The 26421-nt window shown below is 44.4% G+C and overlaps 1 protein-coding gene and 1 long non-coding RNA gene across 7 annotated transcripts in view; one reads left to right on the top strand and one right to left on the bottom strand.

Moving 5' to 3' along the window:
- Positions 1-3976: 3976 nt before the first annotated feature.
- On the bottom strand, positions 3977-7304 carry LOC135324938 (uncharacterized). Its single transcript, XR_010386162.1, has 2 exons — positions 7171-7304; positions 3977-5726 (listed from the first exon to the last, which is right to left on the bottom strand). It is a non-coding gene; the product is annotated as an uncharacterized LOC135324938 (long non-coding RNA).
- Positions 7305-18161: 10857 nt separating this feature from the next.
- Positions 18162-26421, top strand: part of LOC135325170 (calpastatin-like) — a 62079-nt gene continuing 53819 nt past the window's right edge. For 2 of the 6 annotated variants that reach the window (XM_064502909.1, XM_064502914.1), the window contains exons 1-2: positions 18165-18548; positions 23798-23860. In XM_064502909.1, the coding sequence (XP_064358979.1) occupies positions 18489-18548; positions 23798-23860 (123 nt within the window). In that variant the 5' untranslated portion in view covers positions 18165-18488. Of the gene's footprint in view, positions 18549-18738; positions 18880-23797; positions 23861-26421 lie in introns of those variants that run through there. The other 4 variants (XM_064502910.1, XM_064502913.1, XM_064502911.1 and 1 more) reach the window with 4 other exon arrangements.

Here is a 26421-nt window from a genome sequence, read left to right as displayed (position 1 = left end):
ATTCCATACAAGTCAGTAAGAAGGAATGAACTAGAAGGCACAAATTTGTAGACAGGAAAGCATCTTTCATTCCCAGGATCATGGAACAACTTGGTTTACTCTGTTTTACTCAGGAAGTGTTCCTGAAGTTTTAAGATTGCTTTTTGTCGCAGCTATATGAAAGGTTAATACTAACATAGGAAATGGACTTCTTCAGGAGAGAAACAATGTCGTACAGCAGTGTACCAAAAGCACCAAAAAAAAAAAAAAATGACAGAAAGGCATTCCCCTACTGGTTCCTTTAAGTTATCGTAGCAATAATATCTGTGATAAAACACATCCAACAAACCTCTGGTCAGAGTGTGCTTTTTAAGTCGGGCCGTGTTTCTTCAGAGAGCGTGCAGTCTCGTTACGACGAGCTGAGCTCGTGCTTTGGCCAGCGCATTTCCATCTCACTTGCTGGCAGCACTGAAACAGCACGTTGCGGCTGAAGTGCTGATGACGGGCGGTCAGGCTGTCCTGCGCGGTTCAACACAGAGCTGCTGAGCAGGTGTCACACGCGTCATGGAGCAGGGCCTGCACTTGGCCCTGAACTCAAAATCCACCTATTACGGATTTGTAATCATCTTGGCAAGCAAGGAGATAAAAGCCAAACAAAAAAAACCTTGTACTCCTGCTGTGTGTCACAGACTGTGACCCTTGTGTTAGTCTTTTGGGTAGAATTTTTAAGGAACTAGAAAAGTATATAAACCAGCTTGAGAGCAGCTGAGTAGTTTTCATTTTGGAATTTGATCTTTCTTATCACCAGCTAGCTTTCTTTTGTTCCTTTGTTCTCCTCTCCAGGAGGATATGCAAACACTGGGAAAGAGCACTGAAGTCCTTATATATGTATACCAACCCTTCCTTGTCCCCAAGGCATCTAAATAGTTGTAATAAAAGTCTGCAGCATGTATTAAAGATTAGATACCTTTATAGTTCGCGAGAAAAGTACATACACTGAAAGTGTTGGCCGGAAGCCATGAAACAATACTGCTGCTGTGCCTCCACTGGCTTCCAGGTATCTCACTAGAAATGATATTTGTGCTTCCAGAGCAACCGTAAAATACTCAGAAGGAAAAAATCAGTTTCATCGTTACGTGCAAATACCGTTTCAGTGCATTTACAAGTGGATTGAGGAGCATTGTGGTGATAGCCACAGTCACAGTCATCGTGAGGGACAATCTGTGCGACACAACTGTGTGTTACTCCTAGTGTTGATAGCCTACATGGCTTTCCATCACTGCAGCTGCTCTCTTCTTCATTCACCAGGAAGACATGCTTGAAGAATGATCTCATTCAAATTATTTTGAGCTATTCGCAAAACAAATGTCTTGTTAGGTTTTGGTTTTTAGGAGCTAATTCAATTTTTATATTAAGGACCAATGTTGATTACATAATGCCATTTCAAGAGACAGCATTCTGCTAATGTCATAGTGTTTGTACCATTGAGATCAAACCTTCCTTGCGGGAAAATGCCAGTTCTCATCTGATTTTTGAATGCTGGTCTTTTTGAAATTGGATCCCTATATTTGCACTGGATAAGTGGTTGTGATTTCCTTCCCTTTGCTATTGCATAACAGTGAGCAGACATATATCTCTTTTAATGGTCACTTTAGAGAAGCAATGCCGTAGAGAATCTAAGAGTATAAAGGAAATTACTGACAAAATATGACAAGGTTGGAGCTTGCTGATGATTGTAAAAATCAAGTTATCATACGCTAAGTAGAGGCTAGACTTAATTTCCTGGCACAGCCATATGATACGGTCACTAAAATTTTACCGTGCCACATGGCTCCAGTGACCACAACTACAGATATATTGTAGTTTGTTTGTCCACCTTCACAGGATACAGAGCCATGGCAGGAGACACAGACCTCTTCTGCTATATCTGTTTTACAAGAAAGCCAGTCCAGTCTCCCCTTCCCATCCCTACAGTGATAAGGGACATGTGAATTTGGAGATTTGCCCTTTTTCAGGGATATCATTGTATCAGAAGAAACAATGCTTGGTATGAAACCCAAGGGGGGGGGGGATACTTAAGCACATAGAAATATCAGTTTTGCAGATTAGGGGCAACGTAGATCTGGGGCTCTCGCGCAGGCTGCCTGTTGCCGTTCTGCGTGCACCGCGCTATCTCGCTGAGCAAAGCTGAAACGGCCACCAGGGCCACGGCAGCAGCTCCTGCAGGAGAGACAGCTCGAGCGGCAGCTCCCGGTTATGGTGACTCTTCTGCGTCACAAGAGAGAAACTGGAAGAAAATGTGTGCGAGAGCTGGAGAGAGCTGGGCCTTTTCACCGGGCTGCTCCTGAGCCCCTCGAATCAGCCTGGTCCTGTGATTTTTGCCTTTCATCTCGTGCCTCCTCAAGAGAATCGCTCCTAGTCTCCCATGCAGTGCTAAGGAGGTGCTATGTGGATCAAGAGAGAGCTTGTGAATATGCTTTTCTTTTAATGGCTAGTGTCCTTGGGCCTTTTGAATGAGCTATATGATCTCAAGCAACAAAAGGAAGTGGTTTTGGCTGTCTATATTAATGAAAAGAAAAACCTATCGGAAATCTTAAGTAGTGCTTTATCATTAAGAAAGGCTATTCTGGGAATGAGAGTATTAAAGGACAAGTAGACTAGTACAGCGCATAACAAATGATGGTAATAATAGGAAACAACTGCAAAAAGCCCAGGAACAAAATCCCAGGTTCTTTGACTCCATCCCTTTAAGGTTATTAAACTTTCTGCTGGAGCAGGATTAAATCTATTTTTCACTCCAGACTACACACTTTAGTGGGAGATTTTTTGAGGCAGAATATGTACGGTGGTGAAAGGTTGCTTACGACAGTGTTGAACCCCAGATGCTGATAATTGCCCTTTGGAGGAGAATGGCCCCTTCCCGCACTCGAATGTAAGCAGGCGTCTTGCCTAACTTATGGTGCCAGCCCGCGGCCCCGCTGCGGACGTCCCGCAGTGGCCTGCGAGGTGATGCTGTAATTTCCAGTGGGAGGGAGCAGCCGGGGACGAGCAGCTCCAGGGCCTGCCACGAGTTGCCATAGCGACAAGGTGACTCATGACAAACGAAAAGATGAACCCTTACCCGGGCTGGCGATCAGCAACTCGCTTTTCCTTCGGGTTTAAGCTCCGGAGGCACCTCGTGCAGGACCGATGGGCAAAGGAGAAGCTGTAACCTCTGGAGAAGTTGCAGCACACTGCAGGGCTCCTAACTCTTGCCTATCAACTTTGCATTTCTGCACGCAGATGAAGGAAAAATGATAATTCATACTAAATGAGTTCATTTTCCTATTCCTCCACATGAATTCCTTACTCTTGGAAACTCAGTTAAAAAAAGAGAAAGAAAGAGTATGCTGGCAAAGAGAAAACACAGAGTTTTTCTCACAGCAAATACTATAGATTTTATACTACAAATAGGGAAAAATAGCTCCTGTGTCTCTCCTAGAAAGGTACTGAAGAGACTGCTCCTTCCTGATGTTTGGTTTCAGCGCCTTTTTTGGTGCTAACTCTTCAGCAATGGACATGTTTGAAATTTTCATGTCTTTTTAAAAATTTTTTAATATTGCATTTTCAAATACTTTGAAATATTTGAAATCTCACCTGTAGATGAGATTCACACTAGCAGAACTAGCAAATTCTGTATCTATGCAACTGGGACGTCATGCATGTACATGCATGTACAACACCGTCAGTGCAAACGAACAGCCGATGGAAACCACTAGATCCACCTTCCCCAAATCCCACTATTCCAATTCCAGGTGAAAGTCAATATAGTCACTCTGGGTATGTGGTTTGATAATCACACAATATTTTGCTGCTGGGCACTGTGGGCTACACTTCCTCTTACTGCCTCCGTACTTGCCCTTGGCACCCCGCTTTTGCACATCCGAGCTCTTTCCGCCAACGGGTTGAACCTGGAGCACCTCATCCCCCCGTGAAGCAGCGCTAATGAACCCCGAGCTCCTGGCAGGGATTTAATGCCCACTGACAGTGTACAGAAATGGGAGTGCACTGTCACTCTGCTACAGCCAAGGGACAGAAATTAGAGAAATATACAGATAACAAGATTACACATATATTCATGTCAGACTGCCAGATACAGCAGTAGGGATTCAGAAGTGTTTGAGGGAAAGATTTCAAAATGAACAGCCATCAGTTACCAATAAAAAAGAGGCAAAATTTGAGGAAATAATTTCTCTTGAATAAAGAAAATGCAACCTGGGACCAAAGCCTTCCCATTTAGACCAGCATCAGGCACTTTGGGGCAAATGCTTAGAAGTGGCTTTTAAATCCAGTTTTCCTTTTCCTGACTTTTTTTCCCAACCAGGAGTTATTTGTGGTTCTACCAGAGCATCCATGTCTGTTCAGTCTGCAAAGATCCCTACTATATGCATGTCCATCCATCTTCTTGCTCTGTTTTTGGACCTTCGTGAGTGAGAGTACCAATATGTCCTGGTGTTTCTAGCAGATGTGCAGTCTTTAAATAGCCTCCTCTGTGAAAGTGGAGATTTCCCTCTGAAACCCTTTCTCAGAGGCTTTCTTCTGTGGAGCCAGTGCCTCTCAGAATACTGCATAAGGATTGGGATGGATCACTTCACATCATCCAGGAATAATCCTCAGCTTTGTCACTGTCTTATTCATATTTGATAGCATGAATTGCTAGCAGGCTTGTATTTGCATATTAGATTAATTAGATGCTGTCTTCCCGATACTGCCTGAAAAACTTCATGACGTGTCAAATTAAAATCTACACAGATTTCTTTCACGCTCAAGATTTTTGCAATGTATATTTAATTTTCATTTTACTGGAAATTAATTAACACTGAGTACAGAACGGGCAGGTGAAAAATGAGATGCCACATTAGACGGAAGGATGGCAAGCAATGCAAAACACACGTTCCTAACGCAAGAATACCAATTCTTCAGGTTACAAGTTGCACACATTGTGGCTGGATGTCAATATATAAGTGAGACCCCACCGTTTAGGGTACATGAAGCGGCGGCACGAGCCCGAGTTAGCCTGCCGGCCCCGAGCCGGCCTTGCTCATTGGTGTGTATTCCAGGTTTAGCTGTCACTGACTGTGGCAATGCCGCTGTGGAAAGCAGGATCCTCTCTATCATCCCCCTGACACTGTGTTGCTGTGCAAAAGGGAATGAAGCCAGAGATAAAGTGTGTGAGGGAGTTCCACGCCGGAACAGATAAGATCAGTATTTTCTGTCTTTACCAGGAGGGAGAAGCCTTGGATTGGAGCCCCAGTGCCAGAGACTGGTCCTGTACTGGGAGCTGTATGACTGCCAGACACCACCTCCAGGTCAGCAACCGCCCTCCTCTTTGGGGAACCGCTCCGTCGCTGTGTTGGGCTCGCACAAGTCCTGTGTGGTTTCTCTCTCTCTTTAACCCTAAGGTTGTCAAGTTTCTCCACCCCTCCTGCCAGGGATAGTGCGTGGCCATGGCCCGCGTAACCCGAAGCCGGGCGGGATGGGTTCCCAGACGCGGGTGTGATCCGAAGGCTGCGTTGAGCTGCTCCAGGGGGTGCCGGGCTCCCTCGGGGGCTGTCCAGAGGTGCCAGCGGCCCTCACTCTGGCTCCTGGGCTCCCCTGCGGTGTCAGCGCCTTCATCTGCAGCGACCTCCGTCTTTCGAAAAGCCAGAACAGCCTTCTGAGCCGTCTGAGCTGTCATCGTGAAGGAAATACGGACATTAACGGAAGACCTGTTGGATTATTATACACAGAGAGAAAGAACTGAACATTATTTTAAATTAAATTGTCTTTGGAGAGCCCTTGTCTCACAGTCCTTCAGACAGGCTGCTCCTCGGCGAAACCCTGGGCAGCAAGGGAAGGTGCCCGTCCTCATCAGCTTGCCACATCTTCGTGGCACCAAAAGCACCAGACGGAGTCCCTGGGGCCTGCCCAGAGGCTGCCAGAGCCCTGCCTGCTCCCTGAAACGCTCTCTTGGTCATGGATAAGCTATTTGCCCTGCCTCCAAAAAAAAAAAAAAAAAAAAAGCAAAAAGCAAACAAAACCCATGAGCTCATCAGATGGCACACATTTCAGCATTTCAAGAGAAAATATGGAATGAACCTAGAGACTCTGCCAACATGACTTAATCTCTCTCCTGTCAGTGCTGCTCCTGTTTATAATTAGCACTAAATGCATTAAAAAATAAAATGAGTTCTGCATTGCTGGAATTTCAGCTGTGTTTTCTGATGTCCTCTCATGTATACTGGGAGGACTGCTTCTCACTGTGTATCAAATTTTAATTGCAATCAGTGCTGAAGTTAAAGCCCCGAGGACAAATATGCTAGCAAAAAGCATCCTCTCTAAGGAATTTTCAGCCTTGAAAACGACTCCTCTGCTTTAGTCAGAGTTTATTCAGTTTGTTTACCTTCAAGGCACCCTGCAAGTTTGATTGATTTATTTGGACAATTCCTTAAAAACTGAGGTACACAGTGCCCTATTTTGCAGTTGTAATGTTTTAATTCTCCAAGGCAGCACAAAATTACGGAAATGCACATATGAGACTTCTGTAGAAAGGGTTGTTTTTTTTTTTTAATACACACATGTCGAATCACAATACAGAGGCTTACACTTCAGTGTCACCTCTGACCGCATCTCTGGCCTTTTCATTTGTAATAGTGAACCCCCACTGCTATATTGCTATGCTTTATATAGTAATACTGAATTGAAGACTGTGAAAAAAAAATGATGCATTTGATACAGTCAGCAGCACAATTTGTTATTTCTAGGCTATAAGGACTCCAAATCAGTAGGACAGGTAGTTTCCAAATGTACCTCTCTCCACACATCCTGAGATTAGCCTGAATACTGACTTTTCAGTCTGCCTTTAGTTTCTGCAACAATACTGTACTGTCAATACAATACTGCTATGTCATGCCTTAGGCCCAAACTGACAGCAGCCCTCTAATTTCCAGCCACAATATCCATAAGCACATCTATTTGAATGTGTTAAGTTCTAATAACTGTTCACGGAAACACAGAAACTCATTTGCACATCACCACTGGGCTTTGAAAATAGATGAAGAGTTGAAAAAAAACCCCACACCCTCAAAATCTGTATTTTTCCCTACAGTGAGAAAAGGAAACTCTCAGAGTTTAGTTATGCTAAATGAAATTGCAAAATTTTAAGATTCTTACCATTCAGGTTTCATTGCCTTTTGTCCTAAAATCGATAGCAATAATGAGATAAGGGATGTGTCTGAGTGACAGGTGAAAAGGAACTGAGAAAGGGGAAGGGGGAAGGATAATTAAAACTTTCTTACTTTCAGTCTCAGAAACGATCGCTTTCCTAGGCAAAGCAAGGCTGACGCATTTCGCAGAACAGTAAGACCCCGTCCGCGCGGTGCCACGCATGCGCAAGCAGACAGTGTTGCGCACATGGAGCAGCGAGCTGTGAACCCCGCGTTACGCCGCCGGCTTCCTTCTGAAGCTGTGCGTGAGATGATGACCAACCCAGCAGGTGGCGCTGCAACCTAGGGAAATTTGTTTTACTCTGGTTGGGAAGCGCCTCAATTAGATTTTAATTTATACCAAAACTGCAAGTGACTGGAATTTGAGACTACTTTATTTCTTGAGTTATTATCATTGCTGCCTTTCTGCATATTTGCACCACAATAATATCCAATGGCACTGCATGAAGATAATTGGATTTTTTTCCTTCATGCAGCACCCGTCTTGCAGAGCTGCACTGAAGTGTCTGCAAGCAAAGCTATCAGTGTGAGGAGAAAAAAAGGCAAGATTTCAGGCAAAATCATGCCTTTATAACATGTTTAGCTCGTATGGGGTGGGGGGGAGAACAAAACACAAGCTGGCAGAGCAGAGCACAGGATGAGGTAAGTTGTCAGAGGAAATGAGTCAGTGCCCGAAGGGAGGAGAAGGGGTTCCTGAGAGACCAGGCAGTAAAAATCAAATGCTGCCTTCTGCCCAGGGCATCCCAGCGAGAAGGACATAACAGCTGAGGCTGAATATCGTGGAATATTGAAAATCCAGTGTCAGCATGCAATTTTTGTATGGAGCCATTTTAAGCAATAGAAAGGGCTGTGTTGGTCTTACAGCATAAATTCCTCAGATCTTGTCTTTTTGCTACATCTCTGTGTACTTCTCAGGACAGAGGAGTGCTGTGTTACCACAATATCACATTTAAAAAATTGAATTGAATTAATCAAACTAACACATAATGTCTAGCTGATCCTGTCTTGATTTCCAGTGGGTTTCAGTCTGTAGTGGTGGAAACCAGGGTACTTCATGGACTACTTTTAAGGGATGCAAGGGACCAGGAAAAGCCAGTTTGTATACACTAAATGGCAACCTAGGTATATGTTATCTTAAAAGTACCCGTGCTGCTGGTAAAATATCCTGGAGCACCAGTCCAAAAAAAGTTGAAAAGCACTGCTATGAGCTTTACTGAGCAAAGTTTAGGAGGGTCGTAACAGCTGCAACTGTGAAAGTAAAAGGAGATAAAATCTGGGCTGCTTGTGTCAGGTGAAGATATCTCAGATGGGTGCAGTGTGCCCACGCTGCGTAACACAGCACTTCTGATGTTCCCTCAGGGGGTTTCCGACATCGTGCACGTGCCCCAGGCGCCCCAGGCTCCGAGGGGCCGGGGGCTGGAGGCAGAGCAGCCCCGGCGGCCGGTCAGTGCCCCAAAGCACAAGCGTGGCACGCCAGACCTCTCACTGCCACACCGGCACTGTATTTTGGCTTTAGAGGACGGGTCCCATCACATCAACAGATCTACGCAGAGGGAGCCTCGTTGTCTGCAAAATCAGGATATGGAGAGGGAGGTTTCAGGCATAAAGTCTCAACACTGACTATCCTCCTCTGCGCAGTGTCTGAGTAATGTTTCGTGCAGCTCTTAAAAATCTGGTCTGTGACGCTGCGCTCTGTAAACAAGCCTAAGCGCCGCTGTTAAGAAGCAGAGGGGAAGGTCAGGATTGTGGTCAGAGGGAAGAAATTTAACTGGCAACCACAGGCCAGCCCCTGGAGCTCTGCTAGCAGACCCTGCAAACAGCACACAAACAGGCTTTTCCCCAGCTGTAAGCCATCTCCCTGCTCTCCCTGAACCAGCGGGTCTGGGCAGAGCAACAGGGCAACCCTGTCCTGCATGCCAGACCCGATTGTTTCCCTGCACCGCGCCAGCGGCAGCCGCCGTCGCGAGCTCGCTAGTCCCTGGCACGCTTTGGGAGTCCCTTCCAGAGTCCCAGCTGCACAGGCCATATTTAGTCTTTTCCACTGGGAGCTCTGGTCCCCCAAGGAAAGAGGATTTTCACTCTTCAAGATGTAAGGCATGTTCAGCCCCTTGGCTTGGGGCCCAGGGCTTTGGCAGCAGCGGCAGGGAGGTGGAGGAAACGCTCTGGCACCACGAGCACAGACACAATATCAGCATGCTAGCAAGCTGCCGATGGCGTCTCTTTTTTAGGTTTTGACTTAACTGGCACATTAAAAAGAATCCAGAATCTTCCAACATCAGCAGGTTACACTGGCACAGTTTATCGGAGTTTGGTTAAAAGGCGAATGGACTGGTGCCTTGACTTCAATTATTTCTTGTCATTTTTCCCTACATGGGGGAAAAGGGACTTTTACACGCACAGCTGTCTGGACAAGGCTCGTATTGTCGTTGCGGAGATCATTTTTTTCAGACTGCCTCTAAAATTCGGCAGGGCCGGGGGAAGGCAGTGTTTGCAGCGAGCGCTGAAGCGGGTCCCTGGCAAGCACAAGTAACCACACTTCCTCCGGCTGTGCCAGGTTCTCCACGGCGGAGGAGGAGTTTCGCTCCCGCAGAGCCCGGAGCAGCAGATGGGCACTGGTGCCGATATGGTGTTTATATCTCTTTAAGTGCAAAGATCTTGACTCATTTTTTCAGGGTCTTATGGCGGGGAGTGTCTATCTTCTCAGTCGAGACCATTATTTTTGCCACATTTAAGGACTGCACGTTTGCTCTTTAGATGATTACCCCACCCCCTAAATGACGCTGCAGTCGCTCCAGCCCTTCAAGAGCAGTGCAGAGCAGAGCAGCTTTCCCAGCCCCTGCCTGGTGATGATGATTCAGAGCAGAGGTATGAAGTGACTAATAAGCCTCCAGCTTTGTCATCCAATGGGCACCAGGGTGGGGGAGCGATTTACTTCCTAACAGGAGCCACAGCCAGGCCCAGCTCCTCCGTGAGGGAGTTCCTCTCCCGGTGGTTGAAGTGTGGGTTTTGGAAATCAGCACGCTACCCGAGCACCACGGGTTTGTGCAGAGGAAAGGCGGGGTGGGCATGGCCTCCTCAGCCTCTGCCACAGCCGTGTGCAGCCAGCCTGCGCCTCGCTGCGGGAGGCTTGGCCGTGGTGTTGTCCACAGAGCCCCCCCGGGCAGCCTACAGCCATCCCGGGCCCTGTCACCTCAAGCAGCACCTTTGCAGCACACCAAACAAATCCATTTCTTCAAGCAGAGTAGGTCTGCTCAGACTGTGTTGTTCTGCGGCCCTGCAGTTGCTGGAAATAACAGGAATTTCGCAACGTTTGGGGCTGTGTCTCGGCCGTGCCAGCAGTGGTGCATGCGAAACGCAGGTTCCAGCACGCCTCCTGCGCAGCCCGCACGGCCGGCCTCACTCTGCCTCTGCCAGCGCTGCCGTGCATTTGCGCGTGGCGTTTGCCTCACGTGCGCCTGGGGTGGCCGGGACGCGCCCTGCGTACGCAGGAGAGGGTGCCTGGGCGGCTGCACCCCGCTTTCAGGATGAGCGGTCCCAGCCCAGAGGGGAATGGCAGCGCGCCCAGCTGCAGCTGCGAGCCCATCGCCAGGCTCAAAATGGCGGCCGGGGCCGTCTGGCCCAGTGACCTGGCTCTGAGATGTAGCACGAGCCCTTCTGGGAAGAGGTTACATGTTTGGGGGGTTGTGATGCGCTCAGAATTCAGTTACTGCTATAAAATATAACGATTTGCACATCAGCTGGAACTACATGGTGTTTGATTACCAAGGGGTTTCACATCAAGCCAGGACTTCTGCATGACGGTGCTGGTGCCTTGTCCTGAACATGGTGGTGACACCTCTCACTGCGATGCAGGGCTAGCCCACAACCTATCTCCAGCCCAGTGCTAACGCAGGGCTCCCTGTCTTCAAACAGAAAGCAGAAGTACCCCCACGACAGAGTGCTATGCGCCGCAAGGAAGTTGCCCACAATTCCAGCCCATCCATGCTACTGCAGCAGCATGGGGGAGAGCCGCGGGCCGGTGGCTGAGGTCCATCCAGGGCGCCCGCACCCACACGGCCACACGCTGACCCGGCCGGGCAACCGCTGGTGGTGGTGTGCAATTTGGCGGCTCCCAAATAGCAATGTGCAATCACATCCCGAGTCGGGAGTGACTCAGCCAGGGCACAGTGAAACCATCATTAGGGATCCAGCAAAAAAGGTGAGGGTTTCTCCACCTGCTTTGAGCTAAATGGCAAGGCAAGTTGTACCGAGTACTTTGGAGCTACTTTAAAGTGCTCGCTTAAGTCTGGTTTTCAGAGGTAGTGTTTTGTGCTGTTTCCCTTTATTATATTTCTGTACAGTTGATTACACTTGCAAAACCAATGTATTTTGTCTTTAAATTTGTGGGGTACAAACTGTAATTTCAAATCCTCATTTACACCACTTTGTTTTATTGTAAATAAAAATTATTACTAATTTTAACAGTAGAAGGACAACATTAGATAGGATTTTGTATCAGATAAAAGAGACAATAACTGTACTATTTAAAGATTAATGGTCATAGATTCTACAACTCTTTAAATATAGCTGTCTAATGTTAGTTCAATTTGCTTTCATTTTTTAATTATTAAAAATGTATATTGCCTTCAAAATAGCATACAGCTGCAAATATTTTTCACATTACCCATTTTTCCCTTCAGGATAATCCCAGTTTCTTTGTTTTCTTCATTTTGGAAACAGAGGAAAGAAGTTGATGCAAAACAGTGTTACAGTTTTCCCTAAAACATTTCTTTACCAGTCTTCGCTGACTCCCTATTCACTGTTCTACTAAGCGTAATAATAAACTAGGAAAAGACTGAGACGTGAGCTTCAATCCTGTGCAGAGCAGACATTCTCCAGTGATGAAGAGTTTAAAATGTTCAACCAGACAAACATCAGAGCAAGGAAGTAATGGTAAAGTGGCAGATGGCTATAATGGATCCAGGAATATTACCCTGTAAGCAAAACTAGTATTTGGAGATGTGGTTATTAGTACAACCTTTAACATGTTAGTTTAATTTCCAGATGAGGCATTGATTGACCAGGTACACATGAGATAACCAGTTAGCAACAAGACTGCTAGATGCTAGATGCAGCAATATCCACTCACCCCGATCAAACCAATCCTATATGGTCAGCAGTGTGATACTTTCTTTAGGAGCGGCATTGTCTGCTTTGTTCCCATCTCCAAGAGATGTTCCTGTGATCAGAAATGTATTTGACAAAGTCATTTTTCTAGCTCTAGAATGCAATTCATAAATTATTATTACTCTGTGTGTGTATGTGCGTGTGTTTATTTAAGATGTGCATATGTATGCATAAGTGTGTGTGTGCATATAAGTACATTTTGCACACGTAATTGTTCCATTACACATGAAAACTACAGTTAGATTTCCATGGTCTGCATACCAGAGGGGGCAAGTTATGTAACTACTTTTTTTCATTGTTAGTATAACCATGTTCATAAGCATTATAATCAGAACAGAAATATGGTGTGATTGAAAGGGTTGTGCATAAACAAAATTCAGGGTCAATTCCTTTCTCCACTATAAGCATCCTGTGTGACCTAGGAAACATCACTTAGTCTTCTGGGCCTCAGTTTACCAGGAAGAAGCCTTTCCCTGCCCCCAGAAAAGCGCTGGTAAATTCAAAGCCTGAAGGATGCTGATTCTACCCTATGGCAGGTGCTGTGTCGCTATAGGAAAGGAAGGCGTTCAGGTCACAAGAGCTGCGGAAGTCCAGATAATTTCCTTTCTCTCATCAGGAATTTGTTTGTCAGAGGGTTTTTTATATCCTGCCACAAGTGTTGAGTGAAATAGCATGGAAATACTTTTGTAATTGCTGGCATCTTATTTTATAGTCAGTTATTGAAAATATATTAGAAGAAGAACAATCAGAACTCGGCGAATACCATATCAGTGAAGACTTTTTAAAACGCTCACAGAAAGCAGAAAAAATACTAAGCAAGGTTGGCAAAAGAGCATTTTGTGTGTCCTAACCAGTGGTAGCACCCAGCACACACAGAGGTACTCCCCCAGCAGCAGGCTGCAACAAGGCCCCATGGAGCAGGCACCAAAATGAGGGTCTTGTGGTCTTAAAAGAGTCGGGGCCACTTTGTGTCACTTGTGTCATTGGTCGCTACAAGTAATGTCCAACTAAAGGTTCACTACTCAGCAGCTATGTGGAGGTGGGTGGAAGAGCTACTTTTCCCCCTTCTCTGGTCACTGCCTAGCCCTAGAGATTTGCTGAAGTTTCTATCAAGATTCTATCTTAGGTTTAATGTTTTCTTGTGTAAATTCAGCATAAATTAATCATGCTTCTTAGTGCTGTTTTGCTTTAAATGATTATTCTTCAATCTTTAGTCATTAATCTTTTATCTTAGCTGGGAATCATGCGAATATTGATTAGTGATATAGTGCATTATACCATTAATGTGATTTTTCTGTTAATTTCTAGTGTACAAAGACTTTAAAATTTATTTCTAAACAGAAATTTTGTTTGTTCTGGCTCACCACACACAGAGCTCCCAAGAGTTTTCCTTATCTGCAGTTTTTAGCTATAAACTAACCTAAGCCTACATGTTGAGAATCCGAGGCAAATGCTAGTATAATTTTCATGAATATGCCTTGCATTCAGCGGAGTTCCTCCAGGTCTATAATGATTTGAAATTTCTAGTACATACATTTTGCTATAATTGCGTTTTTCACTTTACACTCAAGAGAATATATTTCATTCAAAAAAAGGTTTTTCTAAATAAAAACAGCAGACAAAAATGAGCTGTAGATTAGCCACTCCTATAAAGTTGCAATGTTTGACATTCATTGGGGTAAAACCTAGCTTCTCATGCTATACTTCCCTTTGGACTTCACTTTTGAGTCATAACTTTGTACCATATGTATCTATACTCAATCCAGGGAAATACCTGTAATTTGCTAAAAGCAGTATTTATACTGAAACAAAAAAAGTCATGAAGCGTACTTTCCTAAACTGCTTCCAAATCAATGGCTAGAACTATTTTGAGGCTCAGGACTTACTGATTTACCAAAAAAAAAAAAAAAAAGACAATCGTGGAATCAACTGTAATTTCCTCTTGGTTAGTGCCAATGGTAGGCATGTCTGTCTGCAGAAAGGAAATTTCCATTCAGCAGTGGGATGGAGTCTGGTGTGACATCTTCCAACCACGCTGATGAGCTAGCTCAACGGAAAGACATACAATTTACATAATAAAAGTGAACATGTTTATAACATGTACAAATGTATGTGTATAGACACATATGGAGAGAAACCATTATTTTTCAATAATAAAGATTTGGAACATTGCTTAATGGTAGAAGGATGTCATCAAACCATTTGCTTTATCAACAAATAGGATGTCTATAGCTGAAAACACCACTTTGCATTTACCAAACACTGTGTGAACAGAAGCAGTAGAAGAATACATGAATGTACTTGTCCACCGTAGTTACTGTTGGTGTGTTAAAACAGGGTGGCACCACATGCATCAAGTGAAAAAATAAACCCCATTTGGTAGAGGAAATAAGAGCTGAGACCAAAGAAAGTCTTCTGCAGTCAAACACTTTACGAGTCAGACCCTTCAGAAGGATAGTTTCAGGAACCTGCGCTTCCCAGGGACACATGGAGACAAAAAAGAAATGTTTGCATGAGTGTGACACCAGCATGGGACAATGCCAATCTCTCAAACGTTGTGGCTCCTAAGCTGTGGCTTATGAGTACTCTACTTTCCCACATTCTAAACACAGAAATATAAATGTTGGAGCGCTGCTAAGCAGATATTAGATCTTAGCTGCTCCTAAGTCAGGGACTCAGGTTAACAAACAATATTCCTCACAGACTGTAAAATTTGATGGGCAAAACCACTCAACTACATGGCTGTTCACAGAGCCATTTTGCCAGTACTGACCAAAGTGCATGACTTGTAATCACCAAAGTGCGGGACTTGCCATCCATAAGAAAGCGAGATTTTGTTTTTAGTAGGAAGAGAACAGAAAGAAAAATTGTGACAAGTGTTTCTTGGTAAACCAAAAGAAGAGAAGTAAAGAAATTAAACAAAACTTGTTTAACTGGTTCTTATACTCCTTTTCATATTTTTTAAAACTACCACAGGTAGAAATCTACTTATAGAAGAGATTTTGTATTCTATTTTGTAAATTTGGTGAGTGACTCCTAAACTTGTGGTACTATTATGCAAGTTATAGTAATAAAATATGTATACTTGGGAAAAATTTCTACTGACTCTGCCAGAATTTTGGGCATCTTTTTATTCAGAGATATTTGACATCAACTGGAGCTGTTCAGAGACTGAGTATGGTAGGGAAAAGATAAGCCTGTGATTCTGAATACAAATCTTAGACTCCCAATACCTTGAATTAAATGCAAATGTACCCATGAAAAGTATCTCTAAATGTCTATTAAAAGCAGCAAAATTATTTTGGAATGTTTATTTACATTACACATTATCACAATAAATAGCTCCTGATGTTGCCACCTGTCACTGCTCCAGCTGACATACACTGGACAAATCCTAGGTCTGGACTGTCGTTCACCTTTTGCATCTGTCTGTTTCTGATCAGTTCGGTGCAGTTCTCCACTCCACACGGCAAGTAAAACCTCAGCTCAGGGGAGTTTATTTACTTGTGTATGACAATTGCAGATGCTGTGAAGAAGCAAGGAGAAAATGCAACAGAAAACCAGCGTGACTTTGAAATTACACACCTGAACACTCCTGAAAGGTGTAGGAAAAGCATATATTTTCCTGAGATGAACAAACTGGTGCTTAGCCCTGTGGTAGTTCAAGAGTTGACTCATGCACCAGTCAGCTGTGATCACTTCTGCTGGAGGTACAAGTACCTGATTTTAATCTGCTGGTAAATATGTCGTGTCTACATCATCTACATATGAAATGAACATAAACTAGTTAAGTATAAATTTATGTGGAAATTGCCAGTAAACAGTGGTTTTTTTTAAGCACTAGAGATCTAGAAGAGCCTTCTAATAGCAACGACTGTGCAAACCCCTTCACCCCAAAGCAAGAATTCCTTTTAAGACTGGAGCCCAGTCATTATCCAAAACCTTACATAGGCATGCAGCACTTGCAGGACCTGGGTTACGTGACTGAGAGGCGCTCCTCCTTCCTATGGCTATTAAGTGCCTAACAGCATCCACAAAACAACACACACCAGTGTAGGAGTGACATTTTAGGCATATAGTGTTGGAGTCCTTTTGGAATAAGCGGCCCATGTTTAGATGACAAACTGCAAAGAAGAATGGGATTTCTGAGAGCTGTTCCAAGCTGCACGTATACACCTAACTTGTTAGCAGGAGAGCTTAAAGTTGACCGTGTGCTTCTGGAGGAGCCGAACCCTCAGGACTCTGCATGATACAGACCCAGATGACCAAGTGTTTCATATACTACTGCCTTGTTACTATGTAACTTTATAATTTCAATTACTGGCAGCTTCAGCTGTTGTCATCAGGCACATAGCAATAAAACCAGTGAAGCACAGTAAGTGCCTCCTGAAGCACTGTGCCAGCAGGGAGGATCCCCTGCCTGCAGCCTAGGAATGCAGTCCTATCTGTTAGACCTGTCTGAGCGATCCCGGATAAAATAACATGCAAAAGACTGGCGTAAAAGTCGTGCATTAAACACGTCCCTCACCTTTACTTCCTCTGGAGCATCTTGCCTACATGCACATCCTCATAGACCAGTCCTGTTACTGCTTTACATATTCACAGCCTGCAATACAGAACTTAGTTAAGGGCTGTGTACTTAAAATTTTAGGCACTTGACCCTTAGAGTGCAATGCAAAATTCATAGATGTCATGGGCTTAATCACTTCAAAGGCTAGTGAAAAAATCTGCACAGAGCTAGCCAAAAGGCATGTTAAGCAAGGCTTTAGGGAAATGATGTGTCTGAACCTTCCTTCCTCTCCGGGGGTTACAGCCATCCCCAAGGCTTCTAGGGACTCACCTTGGCCCACCCAAGATCTGTGTCTAATTCAGTTTATAGATAATTATTGCATTTTGAACCCCCTTTCACTGAAGGTTCACTTCATGTTATTAATTACATCATTCTTGCCAGAAAGTTTGAAGGTTATTTACTATACATTGATCCTAGCTTGTTTCTTCACTGAGGTCTTGGAGAAGGAAGGTCTTCACTGGAAAATCTTAAATGGTGAATCTTCCATTTCAGCTGCACATCCCTAGGAACAGCACTTGACCAAACCAAATCAAGTCTTTCAGGCTCAGGATTATACTGTTTGTATTCATGGAGAATTTTCCAGCATTTGATCTGGTTCATTTAGTCAGGCTTAATCTTCCAGCAGCTTTGATTGACCATTAATTATTCCAGCTGTATTTGGAAGAGCTGATTGTACATCTTGGGCAACTCATTTGTGTAGAGTCACATAGATTTGTACCTTCAGAACTTACTCTTAAAAAAAAAAATCAGACATTGAGGGCTTTTGGATTTAACAACCTGAGCTGCAGTAAATGCTAAATATATGAGTTTTAATGCTACAACTGAAACTACAGGATATGGGACAGACTTCAGAACTGAGACTATTAATTTGAAGGGAAAGTCTCTTGCATTATAAGCAATTTTAGGGTTTGGGGATGGCTGCTGAGAGAGCCTGAGTTACAGGAACAGGAAGGTGCCTGGAGCTACTGCTGGCCCGCGCGCAGGGAAGGCAGAGCGCTTTGGATGAGCATCCCAAGAGCGATGCCCCCAGGGGAGCTGGGAGCGGCTCCAGGCATTACTTCGGGATCGGATGTCAAAACTGAACAGAAAGGCTGAGGGACTGACTTCCGTGAGAGAAGTTTTCCTTCAGCACTTCCACTTGCAACGTGACCTAGGAAAAGTGTCTGTATTTCTCCCCAAACATTGGGGGCGGGGGAGGAAGGCCAAGCTAGTTTTGGACCAGACGTGCTGCGTTAAGAGGCGTTTTGCTGCCTGAAAGTCTCATCCTTGGGGGCGAGGAGCAGCCCTCCCAGTGGGTGCCAGGCTGCCTCCTCGGGCAGCGCCGCAGCCACCCGAGGGGCAGGTGGGAGCCCGCTGTACGCCCCTCGGGCACCGGCCCAAGGCAGGCCGAGCCCCGCGGCCCGGCCCGCAGGAAGAGGAGGGACGGGACGGGACGGGACGGGGCGGGCCGCGCCCCGCGCTGGCTCCGGGCGCAGCGGAAAAACCGCTTGACGGGGCAGCGCGGCGCCCGCGCTTCTGCCCGCGGAGCCATGTCCCAGCCCGCCCGGGGGGCGCCGCCGCCCCCCGCCGCGCCCGCGGCGGCCCGGCCGGTAGGTTGGCGCTGGGCGGGCGGGCGGGGGGCGCGGGGGCTCGGCGCGCAGGGCCGGCGGCGGGCCCGCTCCCGCGGCTGGGGCCGGGCAGACGCGGAGCGGGGCGGCCTGGCCGGGGCGCGGGGTCCCGGCGCTGCGCCGCCGCCCAAGGCCTGCGGGGGGGGCGGGGGCCGCCGCAGGCCCCTCCGCGGGCGCGGCGCTGGGCGGGGCCGGGCGCGGGGCCGCTCCCGCCGCAGCGCCGCCCCCGGGCCGGGCCGGGCCGGGCGGGCGGGGCGGCCCGCGAGGACGGTGGATCGCGGCCATGGCGTTCGCGCGGTGGTGGTACGCGATGGTAAGTACCGGGCGCCCTGGGGGGGCGGCGGCGGGGGCGGCTCCGCGGCCGGCTGCTCGCAGGCTGGCGGGGGTGGTCGGTGCGGGAGGGCGCGCTGCGGGTGCTCGGTGGCGGTGCGTTGTGCCCGCGCTCCCCTGGATTCCCCCTGAGCTCAGCCTGTGCTGAACGTAAGCAGCATCGAAAACTGGGCTTTTTCGTGCTGCTGCCTGTTTTTCGTCATCTTCTGGCCAGTGCAGGCTTTCTGGCCGTCAGGACTTTATCATTGGGTGAAAACAGGGTGATTTGCAGCATAAGGCATAATCTCTATTTCTGGAAACAATCTGCAGGATTGCTTCTGCATTGGAAAAAATCCGTAGTGAGCCTCTTTTCTAAAACATATTCTTAACTGCAGGTAGTTGGCAGCATTGCCAGGAATAGTTTCAGCTTGCTGGATGCTCCTGAAGTAAACCACTGCTCTTTGGTGGTGGTTTAGCTGACCTTACGTTACCGCTCATTACTGTGACTGAACCTGCAATTGCTTAAAATGTCTTCTTTCTACTTTAGTCACACAAGGAAGCAGTTTGTCTTTTTGTGGAAGAGTTTAAAAGTTTACATTCCGTCAAAGCTTTAGAGAAAATGTGCATTATATAAGGTGACTTTCACAGAAAACATTGTGTTAAGGTATTTGCCAAGTGTCTGTATTCAGGTAGATGAATCCCTTGAATTTCTAATCATACTTGTAGATTGCTCTAAGTAGCTTTGACACGTGATTAGTAATGTGTTTCAGTGTCATTCACTGTGTTAAGTCAAATCAGTTATACAACATGGTGAAGGTGGCACAAAGTTGCAAATAAAGCTTGGGAATTGCTGTGTTAAATGATGATAGGAATATTAAAGAGCTTTGTAGTCCAGAGTCATCGAGTCTGAGGTGTGAAAAGGTACTGAGCCTTACTGGATGTTTTCAGGTTAGGCAGCCATTCCTCCACATGCTCTTTTGGAAATCAGTCTTTATAATCATTTGCACCAGAATATCACCTGCTAACCTCCACTAACCTCCCGTGAGGCTGGAGTCCCCTTTTGTCCAGTGCTGGCCATGTCTTACGCAGTTCTCACTGGAAGACATTATGATCTGAGGAGGAATAAGCAAAGCATAAAATGTGTAGAGAGAAGGTGGAGGGAAGGGAAACATGCAAAAAGGATGAATTAGTTGTTCTACCAATGTTTTTCCTGGATGGTGTATTTAAAGCAGAATGTGATTGCTGTAAGAAGAGTCTAGTTGTCACCTATCCATTCCTTACGCCTCTTGACTGAAGTTCCTTGACACATCTCTCCATCTTGCTGTTCTCAGAAAAGCATCACAGATCTCATGGGTCATTTTCGCCCTTTCAGCTGAGAACAAGGGCCAGATTCCTATCTAGCATAAAATGATATGCCTCCATTAATATCTGTGGCACTGTGTTATTTGACATTAGCTGAGAATCTGGCAAGTAGACTTCCCTTCTTACCCAGTTACTGGATGTCGTCACTGCAGTCCTCCAAGATGCCATGTAATGGCTCTGAACCAAGGGCCTGTTAATGCTGATGGGACTCTGAAGGCCTGGAAAGACTTTCGGTCTTGTCTTGAAGCAAGACCTTTAGCTGGGGTCTGATTTTTGCAAGTGCAGACTGACAATGCAGTTGTGAGTTCAGTTGTTAATATTTTGCTCTGTCCTTTTCACTTAGGTCATGAATTTTCTGATTTATAATTGTTCTTTGTATCAGAAATTGCAAGTATAGCTATAAAATGATAGTGCCATGCGTTTTTGTACACTGTAGATGGTGATGATGATGATCTTAAGATAAACTTTCTTGTTTATGATACTTCTTTTTCTTTGTTTATTTTGGGATAGATTTTGTGAAGATGTTTTGATTCCAAATAAAGATTATAGGTGGTTTAGCTTACTGTGTTATGGGTTAATAAAGTGGGAAAATATTTTGGGGCAACTTAATTCTCCAGCAACTGCTGGAAACTGTTGTTACTTAAAAGAATGATTCAAACTCTATGCTGAGTGGTTTTGTGACCGAGTTGGAGCCACTGCTGTCTGTTGGCCTGGTTATGGATATGTTATTACTGTGTGAATACATTGATTTGGCTTTGTAATGAAAGAATGGCCAAAGAAAAAGCCACCTCTCCCAACCAGTTGGGGTTGTAAAGGAGCAAGATGTGCATACTGGCACAGAAAAGGTTAGCTTATTCTCTTGCTAAACAGATTGATTTTTTTTTTCTTTTTAACTAGAAGGTTCAAAGTTTGGAAATACAGAGCAGCAAAGAGTGGTTAAAGAACATTTTAAACTCTTCTCTTTATTTTAAATATGCTCAGGGAACCGATGTGGTCTACCCAGAAAGTATACGAGAAAGTTGTACTTTTGTGCATTATCTCCTCAGGATGGCAAACTTTTAAGTGAGATAATACATTCATAGGCTGCTTTCTTATCTGAGACCAGAGACTACTGGTGTGTAGTATTATATAGCTGCCTGACTCTAACTGGCTTTGGATTAAAAAATAGTTTGATCTGGACATATGTGCTTTGTTCCAACTGCTAAATAGTATTTGGATTTTAAGTCAAAGTGTCATTATTATAGATGCTGGCTTAGATTTCTGGAGCAGCGTCTGCAGGCATTTAATTTCCAAATGTACATGCCTTGACACCCAAGAGGGGGATGCTCTGAGCTTCATCCATCCGCTGGGACACAGTCCTGGGATGAGGCTCCTGTTGATGCTGTGGCTCCTCTCTGGCCTGGGTTTCCTCCGTATGGAAACTAGGTGACGGACTTGGGGAGGAAGGGAGACATTTGGCATGCCCAGTATGAACTAGGTAAGGCGCCTGCCTTCCATAGATAGAGCTAGGGAGACTGGGGAGGAATTGGGGTGTAAAACTCCTTAAACTATGACTTGATTTAAAAAAAGAAGAGGAAAAAAAAAAGGCACATTCATTTTGGACTTAAATTGGTGTTACTGCTTTTATAACTATGCCCAAACTGAAGAAACAAATAAAAACAACAAAACACAGATCGTGTACAGAAAGGCAAGCCTGCATTGTTAGCCAGCTTTCATGAAAATAAATATCCCATCAGACGAGCCAGTGAAATCCTATCATTACGTGCAGTATACTTGCACAATTATACACAAGCTAGATGCTATCTACATAGATAACAGTAAGACCTGCGTAACTGGAATGAGGGTAGCACTTGGCTTTTAGAGTGCTGTGAGTGAGTGTTGTTGCTGAGAATATCGATTTAGGACTAGAGCCTAGTCTACGTTAGAGTTTTATTAGGTAGGAGCTCTACTTCCTGCAACTTACAGCTATACCCTAGTACAGTTAATATTTTGTCAGCAAAAGCACTTTTGCTGATGTTGCTTTTACCGGTATGTGTGTGGTATGCTTTTACTATACTGGTAAAAAGCACAGATAGCTGGTTTAATTGTGTCTGTATTAAAAGTGCTTTTATGGGGCTGTGAATGAGTTCACTTATTACGTGAAAAAACAGCTTAAGTGGATTGTTTTGCCTCTGAAGAGGAAAAATTGTAAGATGAGAATAGTATTTTTAAAACTAAAACCTATCGACTTAAGTATCCAATTGATGCCCAAACTCATTTTAAAAACTTGAATTATTAGGGTTTTGTTAAAAGGAATGTTTGAAACGTTTGTCCTGTACTGCCATAACTGAAATAAATTAGAGACAAGTAATGTTTTCTCTTTTAGTTTTACTAAAAGTTCACTGCGTTCAACTGTACTGTTTTCCCAAGCTGTCTGATGCTCTTGAACACATTCTAGTTGAAGATAGTGCAGTGATATATGGATCGTTACTTTCTCCTTATATCCATGTAAAAAAATGCTGTAGAAACTCATTGCTTTAATGGGTTAGCTAACTTCCTGCTACTGAACCCACAAAGCAGTAGAGAAATAAATAGGTCCAAATCATCTCTCTTTACTTAAAACAGAACAGAGATGGATCCCCATTCTCGCATGTTTGGGTGGCTGTGGAAAGTTACAATATCAGAGATGCTAGGTAATAGCTATATTATGTTGCCATTTATAGTCATTATAAAATCTAGAGCCTCTTTCTTTGTTATGAAGATTAAACAGCATGTTTTTGGAAAAGATTTTTTTGAGGGATCATATTCACCACTTTTTAGAGCTCTATAAAGTGAAGCTTGCAAGATCTGAATGCCAGTGTGCATGCTGAATGAACTGCGTCTTCCTGTGTGTTACAGCGCGCTGGGGACAAATGGGCTTCACTTCAGCTTAGGTGAAAGCAAGAAGTTTAATATCTTGAATGGAATGAAAGATGGAGGAGGTTTGGGGAATCTAGTGGAACTGGATTCGCTAACGTGCCTCTGTGCTGGAATCGTTACAGAGATTATGTTTTGCATATCAACAACATAATTCTAGAAATCACAGTAACAGCTGTCCTCCAGGTAAGGAGGGCTGGGCATAGTGGGCACTGGACTGGAGTGTTTCTGAGGACAGTTCAGATACTGGAGCGGATGCTCATGATTGCATGAGTCATGTTGGTCTCTGAGAGACCTGTTGGATTTCTACTGAAATCTGTGGGACTGACAGCGTTACTGAAGCAGGTATCCATTAGAGAGCGCTGTGCAGATGAATAATGAGTGCTAAGTTTAGGTATCTTTCAGAACTCTTCACACACACACAACAGTGTTAACTATATTGCCCTGAAAGACATTACTTTTCAAGCGTGATTTCACTTCCAGATGATCTGACAGATTACTTGAAGTTCTGTAATCGGTTAGTGAGAAAGCTTATAATGTTCCATTCTCTCATACTACGGCAGGCAAAACAGATCGTACATACACTAAGATATTTGGAAATCTCTCTACATACAAGGTGTAATTTATGATCTTAATAACTATGCATTTATTTTCTATACTTACAGCGCGGTGAGAAGACAAGTGGAGCTTCTTCAGGATCAGGAGAGAAAAAAGCAGAAGCAGCACAGGTAAATTCAGGTGTTTCATCATATTAAGAAGAAAAGTTGGTAATGAATTCCCTCATATACAGATTTTTTTTTCTTCTGATGACAAAGTGGTGGTTTTCAGATAATTGACTGATGACTGTAGTCACATACAGTTCATTCCAGAAATGCATAGTTCTTTCTTGTACCATTTAGCAGCCTAATGGAAACATTTTTTTATCTGCTCCTCCTTTCACTAAATGTTTCCTGTCAGTATCAATGGAAATTCAGGATCTCAGTGGATGGGTGTGTTTTGCTGTGCAAGTGCACTTTGTTATGCATCTTATGGTACTGGTTTTTTGGTTGTCCAGAAGCAAGGATGAAGTGGAGTGCGCTGTGGTTCTTCCCACCTTGTCTGCATCCTGGCTTTTCTTCCAAAGGGAAGATTCCTACGTGGATAGTGCACATCTGGGCCATCTCCTGACACACTTGCAAATGTGTGGTTGATGTAGTATTTTAGAAACATACTTATCTATGAAGTGTTCTTCTTCATCAGGAATTGGTATTTATAGTTCAAGAGTCCTTGCTGGACTCTATCTTTGCGTTTATGACACGCAGTTTTGTAGCCTGATTGTAATGGCTGTTGTTACCAATCGAAAGCTGTAGGGATTGTGGACAGGCAGTGTCAGGAACAGTACTGTGAAGGGTCACCTCTCTCCCAGCAGCCGCAAGCCCTGGGCCTCCATTCATTAGCCACCAGGCACGTCCTTGTGTGCTACTGGGAGTCAGGCTCGTGGTGCAGAGACAGTGCCATCCAGGCCAGGAGGCAAGTACTGTGGGTGAGCACCAGTGCTGATCATGCGCTCCCCAACAGCCTCTGCAACTGCAAGTAGGAACAGTACTTCCCCATGGAAGGTAGAGAGGAGATTCAGAAACAGAGTAATTCATAGACACGTCTAGTACTAACTGTCTACTTGTTGGCTTTAAATGTCAATTATTGAGACATTGGAAACCAGAAATAGGTACACCTGATACTTTGCTCATATCGCAAGCTATTATTTGGAAAATAACTTTGTCTAAGCTGTATATTTAGCTCCAAAGCTATAGTATACTTAACTCCTGTGCAATTTGAGGCCAGTGAACACTTACATTACAGTCCTCTGAGGTAGGTGATTAAAGCAATTACCTTTCTTTCCTGGCCCAATATCAAGAAAGGCTTGTCTAGCCTGGAAATTTGGTTCTTCTTTCTTCTCTAGATGGTTTAGTTTTTTTCTTAATGTTCTTGGTATATTTGACTTTTCAGTTTTCTGGCTTGTAATTGGCTTGACAGTGTTTAAAAGCAAAAGTAGATCAAAATACTTTTCCTTAGGCTGGTGAAATGGCACCAGCTCTACCACTATTGACTACTACCTCCAGAACTCTCCAATTTCTTAAGTAATTGAAGTAGCAATTTAGGATCTTTGCACTGTTTTTCCAAGAGTCACTAATGTTATCTTTTAGTTTACAAGTCTGAGATCATTTGTGTGTTATTCCTGTAGTCTCCAATTTTTGAAGTAGAGTTTTATAGTATTTCTATAGAGAACTGCAGACAACCATGCCCAGAATATTTTGTTTTGGGCACACATGTCACTACCAGAAAGGATTTGGTAATGATCAGGAATTTGAAGAGCTTATATTCATATTGAAGGGAAACTTTTAAAAGCCTGTGTATGTTCATAGTTTAGCTAAAAAGAACTATAAATGAGCCTGTCTTTCAGATCTTTAGGATATATAAATCCTCAAGGAGTGAGAGAAAGGCGTAAAGCTCAGATGAGTAAAGGTAGGAACTGATTAGGCTGACACAAATATGAGTAGGAGACAGTTATTAGCCAGAACATCAAGGAGAGTTCAAAATGCATGCTGTTGAGTTGTGGAATAGGCCTCTGAAGAAGCTTGCGGAAGCCTTTTCTTCTTGGAGACTTGCAGCTAGATTAGGAAAAAGCACAGCAGATTTACTGTAAATAGAAATCCTACTTTGGTAAGACATTGTTTTGCATAGAGGTGCAGGGCGATTAAATGACTCAGTAATACTTTTCCGTTCCTAGCATCATAGTACAATAAAATCATGCATTAAAAGAGTTAGGAGTTATCAGCTTGAAGATAATCTTATAATAACACTGTAGTTTTGGAATCATGTATAATCTTTGCAAGGTGCATGCATTCTTTATCTATGACTACATACCTTTTCTACAGGTTTATAAGACCTTTTCTACAGGGAGTAATTTTACTTTTTAACTTTCCAGTGTTTCTCTCACATGTTGTACTCTTAAAACATTGTGTAAAGGAGGTGAGCAATGTTATTTGAATGACATAGATAAAATCTGGAGAGGAGGAGCTGAAGCACAGGGCTGGAATTGGCTTACTTAAGGTCATCCAACAATTTAGTGGGAGAGAAAAGAAACCAGGTTGCCAAGTACAGGCTGGTGTAAACAGCAATGTGATGCATAGCTTCCTCAAAGCTTAGAGGAGAGATCCTGAACTCCCTGAAGTCAGGGAGTGTTCCCATTTGAATTATGGAGAAGGCTTTCTTCCTGCACGGTATGTGTAGTTTAGCTGGCAGCTAGTGC

Source organism: Dromaius novaehollandiae, chromosome Z (assembly GCF_036370855.1).
Source record: "Dromaius novaehollandiae isolate bDroNov1 chromosome Z, bDroNov1.hap1, whole genome shotgun sequence".
NCBI lineage: Eukaryota > Metazoa > Chordata > Aves > Casuariiformes > Dromaiidae > Dromaius > Dromaius novaehollandiae.
Note: the sequence above shows the minus strand (reverse complement) of the source record. Positions and strands in the feature narration are given on the sequence as shown.